The sequence below is a fragment of the Leiobunum rupestre genome, chromosome 2 (genome assembly GCF_980474605.1).
Source record: "Leiobunum rupestre chromosome 2, qqLeiRupe1.1.hap1, whole genome shotgun sequence".
In the NCBI taxonomy this organism is placed as follows: domain Eukaryota; kingdom Metazoa; phylum Arthropoda; class Arachnida; order Opiliones; family Sclerosomatidae; genus Leiobunum; species Leiobunum rupestre.
In genome coordinates this window covers 88,426,727-88,437,192 of record NC_143385.1, presented here as the reverse complement: position 1 = coordinate 88,437,192, position 10,466 = coordinate 88,426,727, and the positions used below count along the sequence as shown (strand labels likewise).

Sequence of the window (10,466 nt, the reverse complement as noted above, 5' to 3'; positions counted from 1 at the left end):
CAAGGTAAAAGTGTAACTTCATAAGGAAAACGCCTCCAACATGGCGAGTATAGCACTCTGATAATTTCGGTTCTAAATGCCGCCAATTTTAAACTGGAGCACGAAACTGCGCGAGGCAAGAAATTTGTCTTCATTTGAATTCAAATTTTGAAGGGAATCAAATCAATCAACGATTTTACCCACATTTTCATACGGGTTTATAAGCTTCGTCTGAAAAGAGTAATAGGAAGCACTTCGAGCGATGTCAAAAAGCCACGTGTCCGTGACTTAATAGCTACATCAAAACAAGTAATAACGACGAATTCGGGGGGGGGGGTTAAAATATATTAAGGGCATGCGAAACCCCGACAGTGATCCCATGGAAACATTTTCAGGCTCGCAGTCTCCCCGTTCCTCGATAAGGGGGTGGGCGGTTGAGTTGAACTTATAAATGATCGGCTAAAAATGCCTAAAATTAGAGTACAAAAGATCGAATGGTGAATCTTGATTACAATCATAAACCTTATGTTTTTTATATTCTTGTCAGGTATAGTAGGGTTGGCTTCGGCCCGTCTATTAATTGATTTCTTGGAAGGGGAGGAGTTTAGCGATATAATCATAGAGTAAACCACTCACGTAGAGTGGAAAGCGAAACTTGATAACACTTTTCGTACGCAGCGTCTTGTTTTCGAGACGTAAAATAAACAAGGTGGCCTAAAGGTCTCGATAAAATGTAAAAACAACACTATTGCTCTTCGGACTATATTTATTCACTCCTCGAAAACAAGTTGGCCCGTTAGTTGACCCGTTAGGATTAATGTTTAACGCGCTTCCATACCGCCTTCCACTCTATGCGAGTGGGTTACTCTTCTGCAATCTACATCTAAAGCAGTGTTGGGCAAATTTTAATTGCTGGGGCAACTAAAACTTAACAATTAATTAATTGTTAATCACGGCTATAAAAATTAACAATTAATTAATTGTAATTGTGAAAACTCACGATTAAAAATTTATTAATTGTTATATACTGTAGTCACAATTAAAAACAACCAATTATTAATCGTGACTTTTCACAAGTAACAACTAATCAATTTTCAATCTTTTAATACATTTGATTAAACACTAACAATTAAAACAGATTATTGTAATGGGTGCGGACTGGAGAGTGGCGTCCGAACCAATGTGTAGTGCGATGGAAAATGCGTAGCGTAGCAAGTGGGAGCGAACCAGAGTTGCCAGATGGGCGATTTCCCGCCAAATTGGGCTACTTTAGGAACTTTGTTGCGGAAAAACAAATTGGGCGGAGGCATAGCCGTATTAAAGTATGTGTCAAGGTTGCTATGGTGCATGGCCCCCGAAGTTGGGGCTATCTAAGGAGACCTCCGAGGTTGGGGCTAACTTAGTGGCCTCTGAGGTTGGGGCTTATTCAGAGCCTCGGAGGTGTTGCGTGGACTAATTCCTAATTTCTTACAAAAAAGAAACTCTCGCGATTTTGCGCGAGCCACGTTCATAAAAAAAATGCGCGCGCTACGGACTGTAAGATCGATGGAAAGTAACCAAGTGACGTGACCCTACAACGTTTTTAGAGCTAATGTACCTATTCTTTCGGTGTTTTGCGTTTAGACATTATAAAAGTCGAAAAATAAGGGCCCCAAATTATACTTGGCACAGGGCCCCCATTAGTGTTAATCCGGTTCAGTTTTTAGGGTGATTTTATAATGATATTTAAAGACAAAATGACGCAGAATCATTTAACTGAAGCAAAAAAAGCTACAAAGTACAGAGGTGCTGTCAATATAGGCTTTTCATGTTTGCTTCTATCATAATTATGTAAACTATATGCTTTATGAAGAAGTGTTTTACTGCTCTCTTTATTTTTGCCCAATTAGCGTTCAATAAATTGCGATGAATCACCAACACTTCTTAATTTGTTTAAGAGGGCAAACTAAAGAAATATGAACGACACACAAAGAAAATAATAAAAAAATTAATATTATCAAAATTGACATAATTACCAAAAGTGTGTCAATCGGACCTATTTCTTAATGAATGTTACGAGCGAAATACAAGTTGGGAGGGGAGAAGGGAATGTATGCCTTGGGAGGGGAAGGAAGTTAAAACCAACAAATAACGCCTCGTAGTGAGAAACGGAGGAACTAAGTAGCACTTGTGAAACCATGGACTGTAAATTTTAGGTGAAACCTAGTGTATTTTTGTATTTTTCGTCGTTCTGTGGAGATGCTTTCGCCATCTACCTACGATATACTACCATAAACTAAAAAAAGATCCAGAAAGGCGACAATAAATAGTCTTTTATGTGGTCGATCTCGAGTCGAGCATTCATTAAACCTTTAGCATATTAAAATATAGGTATTGTTAGACTTTTCGTAATTATGTCACTTTTGATATTAGGAAAGTAATGTTTAATTTCCATGGACGATTAATGTTTTAATTTCAATTAAATTAATTGCATTGGGCAATTAATGGTTAAATTTCGATTATATTAATTGTAACGTGCAATTAATGGTTTAATTGTAAATATTTTAATTGCAATTAAATTAATTGCAATGTGCAAATAATCGTTTAGTTACAATTAATTTAATTGCAATAATGTTTTAGTCAAATAATTAATAGATTGAAAATTTAATTGATTAATGCCCAACACTGATCTAAAGTGATGATGGTGTCACTACAATACTTCATTCGGAGGGAGGCGGTTCAAATTTACAATTTAAAAGATAACCATAGAATTAGGAAGGTGTCTAAACTGTACACGTTTTCGATTACTATTGGCGCCCTAACCCTTTGATCAATTGGAGGGTTTGAGCCCCCGAACTCCAACTATATACGCACTTGGTATTCTTTCTCCTGTGGCCAAGTCACATACCACAGATAAAAAAATAATTACATTTTATTAAGATATATGATAATTTAAAAGTTTGAAATTACAATAATTTATTTCAACTGATTTTTTAAATGATTATTATTCGTCGATTCAATTTACAGATTTTAAATTAAGGTTTAAATTTCATTTCGTAATCATTAACTTAATACGTTACATTAATTGAGATTTTATCTAAATCATAGGAACTATTTATTTAAATAGTGGTTCAATCAATTTACCGGAGCCAGATATGGCTTTTGGATCACATACCTCAGACAAAAATATCATTACATGATAAATTAAAAAAAAAACACACATTGTTTTTAATTACTTGCAGACTGGGCTTACACAAACATTTTAGTAAACCAAAGTTAACTTAATTTTTAATTTCGTTCTATAAGATAAATATTACATGCTATTCCAACAATTTATAGTGTATGCTTCTTATTTTACTTAAAAGCACTACAATTTTAAAACATTGGACTGGTCTTCCAACTTTGCTGTGAATTCCTCAATCATCTCAATGACCTTATGACGCCGAAAGTACTGGCTGACATCCAACGGCGTCATATTTCCTCCGTTTCTAGCTTTGATGTCAGCGCCAGCTTGCAATAAAAGCCAAACAATCGTTTTGTGGCCACGAGCGCACGCCAAATGCAGAGCGGTTTCCCCTTCCAACGTTACGACTTCCGTGTCCAGCCCGTTTTTGAGGAACAGGGATACCAGCTGGTCGTAGCCGTTTTTGGCAGCAACGTGCAACAACGTGGCACCGTTGAATGGGATATTCAGATTGGACACGTAAGTGAACAGAAAAACAACCACGTCTACGTGGTTGTTTTCCGTAGCCTTGTAGACTGATGGAAACAAGTTGTCGGTTTTCGCCCCGTATTCGACCAGGAGTTTCACTATCTCCAAGTGCCCTTGTTCGGCGGCTATTCGCAATGGACGGAAACTGTCGTTTAAATTAGGATCTACGAGAGCCCCCATTTTTAAAAGGGCGACGCATTTATCGTAACAACCTTCGCTGGCCGCTTGGTACAGAGGGGTCTGCCCAACGTTATCTCTCTTATTGACTTCTACTAAGCTGCAAATATCACTATGACCCTTGTTTTTGGCGACCTCTACCGGAGTGTGTTTTTCCGCATTCTGGGCGTTCGTGTCGGCTCCGTGTTGAAGTACAATCTGAACCGTGTCGCGATGACCTTCCTGGCAGGCGAAGTGCAAGGGAGTGTTGTTCTCCCGACCGGGTTCGTTGATCTTGGCGCCGTTATCGAGTAAAATAGTAACTATGTCATTACGTCCGTTGAAAGCCGCGCTGTGTAGCGGGGTAAATCGGGTGGTATTCTTTAAATTGGGGTTGGCCCCCTTGTCCAAAAGAAGCCGGACGATGTCTTTGTGACCCTTACGTGAAGCCCAATGCAATGGCGATTCTCCATACATATCCAAGATGTTGGGCGAGACAGAGTTATCCAGTAGAGTCTGGCAGACCTGTCAAAAACGAATGCAAAGTTTGAATCATAGAGTGGAAGGCTGTCAGCGAAACTATATTTAACATTTTTCATGTGCGTCGTCTAATTTTTATTTAAATAAAAAAGTTGACCTAAAGTTAATGTATCTAGATAAAAAATTAAGTTTATACTCAAAAAAATTTAAAAACAACACCCTCGCTCTTCTAACTAAATTGAGGTTTTTCATGCCTAAGATTCAGCATTAGGGAGGCTAGCGGCATTTTTCTTACGGTCAACAATGATTGTGTAACACATTCAAATTGCAATACTATACAAGATTTACTCGACAGTAAATAAGAGGATACTAATGGCTTTCCTTCATAGACACATTTTTGACATGTTTGCTTTCATTGGCTGGGAAGTTCGTGAGCTGGCAGCCATGTTACAAAAATAAAAAATAATATTTCGTAAAGAATCGCCTCAAACTAGTTTAGTGGACATAAACGTATTTTTTATAAATAAATTTAGTTGAGATGAATTTATTTATGCGTAAATTATTATTTAAAAAATGAAATAACCATAATATTGTTTAAATTAATTGTAATTAACATTTAACAACTTTGCACCCCTGTAATTATATGGTAATAACTTTCTTATATAATCATGAATCATTCTGGATCGATTAGTTTTTACACTTAGTACTATTATTTCTAAACATTTTTATTTAAGTTAATGGTTCATTTGGTTGAGCTGCTTCTAATAATGTGAACATTGTTTATTAAAATAACCATAATCTTTTTAAATTAATTTTATTTCACTTTTAAAAACTTATGCCTACGCATTTCTTCCAATAACAATAAATTATAATAGGCCTTTCTAGAAAGAAGCATGGCTGTTTTAATGTAACTCTTAAGTCACTTTTTTACTACCAGCGCTTACTCGACTTGTGTGGAGCTTCAGATTTTCACTAGGCATGCCAAAACTAGTGCTCGGAATTGTTTATTCATTATCCACAAAATTTCCGATTTATTTAACAAAAGTTGGTAAAAAGAATATCATTTTAACTTATTTAATTATGTTTTTTTACGCAACCAAGCATTTATTTGAATTAAAATGGTATTTATTTAAATAATTGTTTGTTTTGTTTAAATAATAGGCTTATCCACTTTCGATTTTTTAAACATTTTACAATTATTATTCAAATATTGGTTATTTAAATAAATATTATTTAAATATCGCCGAACTTATTTTATCCATGGATAAAAGTTAGTCGAACGCCGACCTCTAGGCTAAAACTGTATAAAGCTCCGTGTTGTTATGTCTAATTTTAGCATGGATTAATGAGGTTAATTCATGATTCTACTTTAAATGAAAAGTTAAAAAATGCAGACTATGATAGATATAATTTAGTATAGGACTTATATAACATCAATTAAATTTATCAAGATAATTAGCTTAAATAGAACGTTGCCAACTCCTTTAACCCTTTATTTTTTTATATTCATACAACATTTTTAATTTGACATATAATAAAAGCAAATTAATTAGGTTTTAACTCATTACGAGTACTAATTTGCAGAATCTGCACGAACAAGTTACAGCAACGTAGCGGATTGAAAATCAACGCCAGAAGCCCAGAAATAAGCTTTTCATTTGAAAAATATGGTGCCGTATCAGGCAATGTAGCCTACCTCGTATTTTTGTCCTTTTCTTTCTATATTTTATCATACAGCCCTATTAATTTATCCATGGTTTAATGCGCGTGATTTTAAAAATTGGTTTAAATATTTCGATTAGAATAGAAAAAATTCAGAACTAAACACGCGTACTCCTTTACAATTAAAAATGATCAGTTTACTGTTACAGTTTCAAGACTCAAATTTAAGGGAAGGGTTTTAAAATATATAAAAGGTGAAGAAAATCGATGGAAATTATTTTAGAAATATATTTAACTTTTGAAGATTCCAAAAACAATATCTGCACCTTCATAAATCTCAACTACTCCCCCTAAAATCAACCTTTTAACTGCTTTGTGAAAAGCATTTTTTATTTAATGTATTCACGTCTCGAGAACAAGTTGTCCCGTTAGGATTATTGTTTAACGCGCTTCATAGTGGGATACTCTATGAGAAGTACACTGGTAGACCGTAAGGTGGATCAGACGAACTTTAAAAATCGTCTCAACGTAGTAATTCTTCCAAAGTATAAACAGGAAACATTTGGAATGTCTAAGGATCCATTGGCACAACGGACGGGGCTTAAAGCAAGTGTCGGCTCCACGTGAACTAACTCTTTTTTCAACAGATGTCGCTAGCGTCGAAATCAAAACAAGATGCTTAAGCTACATTTTGACCTAAGATTCGGGACGTAAAATAACAATTCGCGTTGATTGGCTCGTTTGTAAATTTCACAATATCTTAAATTAAATAATTTTTTTACAATATATTTATATGGAATATATAATTCCAGTAAAGTCGTTTTTTCAAAGAATCGGATAGATTCGTTGCCATCTCTAATAACAAAGGCCTTATCATAATACGGGGTGGCAATGATAGAGCCGACAGTTGCTTTAAGCTACGTCGAATGTAAGACCTGGGTCCTGGAACGTATTTTCAAAATCACGGGCCCGAAACCGTCGCGCGGTAAGATCTGGAATAAAGCGATAAATTATTGTTCATACCTCAAAATGTCCGTTCCGTGCTGCCCAGTGTATAGCGGTTAAACCGTGTAGGTCTTTCGCTCTCGGGCTCACTTCGTGGTGTGCCAGTAACTCCTTCACTCTCCCGTTTTCCCCGCCTTTCGCAGCTTCTACTAGTTGCATTTCCGTTTTCCGTTGTCGTTTTTGCGAACTAGATTTCATCATGCTGTGGAATTTTGAACGCGCAGGGTCCAATAATCGGCAACTGTGGTCCTCCTAGTGGCAGAACCTCAAGAATCATTAGCGGTTTCTAGGTTTGCTGGGCCCTGGGCATAGAGTAACCCACTCGTGTAGAGTGGAAAGCCCTATGGAAGCGCATGAAACATTAATCCTAACGGGGCAACTTGTTTTCGAGGCGTGAATAAATGTAGTCCGAAAAGCGATGCTGTTGTTTTTACATTTTTTACAGTATAAACTTACTTTTTTATCTAGATATTGTACATTACCTTTAGGCCAACTTGTTTATTTCACGCCTCGAAAACAAGACGTTGCGTACGAAAAGTGTTCACAAGTTTCGCTGATAGCCTTCCACTCTATGTGAGGGGGTTTACTCCATGGCCCTGGGCATGGGCAAAGAGTGCGAGACCTAAAGGCCAGGCTGGTAGGCTCTGTTGCTAAGAATTTAATTGCATTGTACACGTATTTTCTATGAATATTTCCGTAATTAGGGTGCGTAAAACGTATGAGTCTAGTTTCCAGGACCACTATCGTGGTTGACTTACTAAACTCCTCTCCCATTTTCCCATCTATAGTAGGGCTGTGCGAATAGTGTTTTTTTAGGTATTTGGCGAATAACAAATACGTCGGTTTTTGGGAAAATGACCAAAAAATTTGAACAAATAGCGCGACGTTTAAAAATTTGGACCAAATTCATTTTTTATCAAATTATTCTATCAAAAAACAATTTTACTAAAGAAACAGGCTCACTCACCTCACTGGTCTAAATTCTGTATAATTATCTTAGAGTTCCAACTAGTCTCTAGAGATATTATGGAATCACCCCTCCCAAAATGGTTTCTTCCACTCTTTAGTGTATACATCTACTTCATAGTTAACTTGTGCCCATTCAATTCATTCCTATTTACCAACATCAAGATAATTTGAAAGTTTAAATTTTGTTTGCCTTCGGTTTCGTCGCGCAGAAAAAAACTCAATGGGTTTTTTTTTATTACTACCTTTGTGCTCTCTGGCGGTAGAAATTTGATGAAAATACCCAATAATTTGATAAATTTGGATTAAAATCGACAAAATCAAATTAATTTTTTTTAAATAAAATAGTCGGTTTTTCAAAGTTTACTATTTGTTATTCTAGAATTTTAAGAACTAGAATTCGATTTGTCGGTGCGAATAGTTTAGCCTAAAAATTCCCAAATAATTTGGTCAAATCGAATAATGACGAATACTTTGCACAGCCCTATTCTATAGCGCCATCTAATATCGTTTTCGTTTATCTTTCGATTTGACTAATTTATCTTATCATAAATAGCAATATAGTGAGCGCTTTCATGGAGCCACTTGGTGGCCAACTGGTGAAGTTATAATCATCTACTTTGTAGGAAAAAATCCAGCATCTTATGAACTTCTCGATTTGGCCACTACGTGGCTATATTAAACTGAAAAGGTTAATTAGTAGATTATCAAATACCGCGGAGATAAAAAAATATTTAGGAACAAGTCAATGATAGATAGTGTTACTGTTCCAATTTGAATTACGATTTTCTGTCGCTATCAGCGAAACTTGTGAACACTTTTCGTACGCAACGTCTTGTTTTCGAGTCGTGAACTAAACAAATTGGCCTAAAGATAATGTACAATATCTGGATAAAAAAAGTAAGTTTATACTCTAAAAATGTAAAAACAACACCATCGCTCTTCGGACTATATTTATTCACGCCTCGAAAACAAGCTGGCCCGTTCGGATTATTGTTTCATGCGCTTCCATAGGGCTTTCCACTCTATGCGAGTTGGTTAATTTATGCGCTAATCTATGGACAAAAATGGGTAGCGACCGTAGCGGTGATTTTCCTAAATTAATCGGTAAAAATAGTAACCAATTAATAAGATTTTCAATCGCTAGTGGAAATTTTTCCCAATTAATCGTTAAAAGTCGTTAGCGGTAATTGGCTACGATTAATCGGCTAAAATGGGTTGCGGTGATTTTACAAAATTATTCGATAAGATAAATGTTAGCGGTACGGTTTCCGATTAATCAGACAAAATTATTAGTAGTAATTTTTCTCAATTAATCGGCAAAAATCGATAATTTTTAAATTAATCGATTAATCGGCAAATCACTATACCTACGTTACAACGGTTACAGTGCTTTTACCATTTTTACGAAATTTTAAATTATTTTCTTAGGACTTATAGAAGAAATTAAATTTAATTAATCAATGAAAACTCCGCTTACCTTATACCTATTTGTCCGTTTCCAAAAAGGGCCACTACTTGGGATCTGCAATCCTATAGATATGGTTTTATATACACGCATCAGCTATGAATCTCCTAATCTCCAGTTAATCTCTATTTCGACTATCTCCGCATGCCATTGGCATTTCATCGCGGTTCATGACGAAACAATGGAACTTGGATTTCACTTTAAAATCAAATTAAAACGATAAAACTGTAGCCGCTATTTGATTGAGAAATATTTTCATTTTAACATCAGTTAAACCAAGAACGTATTCAGGTGTAAAGAGAATATGTTATCAGCAGCCTGTTCGCCTCACGAGTCCCGGAAGAGAAACCACGCCCCTCCGCGTTTCCTCGTGTCCAATACGAGCGCAGCCTTTATCTTCGTGTATTATAATGATCATAAAGTAATATGATTCATATTAATCATTTTTAATATAAGCAGTACTAAATTAAAATTAATTGTGTAGTACATAACTAATATATAAATATTAATATTTAACTTATAATTGATATGAAATATATACACGTTTTACTAAAGTAGATACACTTATACAGACTAGGGCCCGGTGCAGAGATGTTTTTTCACTCTCGTAACTTTACAATCCTCGTAAATTTACGAGGAAGTGGGCGTGGCCAAAGAACTTACGATTTTTTCGCGAAAATGGTGTGCAGAGACAATAGACTCGTAAAGTTACGAGTGCTCTGGAGGTCTCGTAAAGACGTAAACGACGCTAAATATTGATAATAAAAATGGTGGAGTTTGTCGCTCTGCTCACGATGCGAAGAGCTGAGGAAATTAATCGAGGAATAAACGTTGTTGAACCAGTTGGAAATGAGTGTATTTATCACGAGAGACCAGACCCTTTGGTCAGACAGAGTTCTTAGCACATTATCGACTTCCAAAAAGGGTACTCATTAAACTTTTGGAAGAGCCAAGGCCCGACCTTGACCATCAAACATTGAGACCAGTATCTGCAGCTTCCCAGGTAGGAATATATTTTTTTATCACTATGCAAAAATTTTACCTACTATTATGTGCTTT

At 35.8% G+C, this 10,466-nt stretch overlaps 1 protein-coding gene across 1 annotated transcript; it reads right to left on the bottom strand.

Annotated features, from left to right (window-relative positions):
• Nucleotides 1-2,972: 2,972 nt before the first annotated feature.
• On the bottom strand, nucleotides 2,973-9,456 carry LOC149960275 (uncharacterized). The gene is made up of 3 exons (XM_090165212.1): nucleotides 9,420-9,456; nucleotides 6,992-7,225; nucleotides 2,973-4,351 (listed from the first exon to the last, which is right to left on the bottom strand). Exons 2-3 carry the CDS (start codon nucleotides 7,172-7,174, stop codon nucleotides 3,326-3,328), a joined length of 1,209 nt encoding a protein of 402 aa, XP_090021338.1. The 5' UTR covers nucleotides 7,175-7,225; nucleotides 9,420-9,456; the 3' UTR covers nucleotides 2,973-3,325.
• Nucleotides 9,457-10,466: the final 1,010 nt, after the last annotated feature.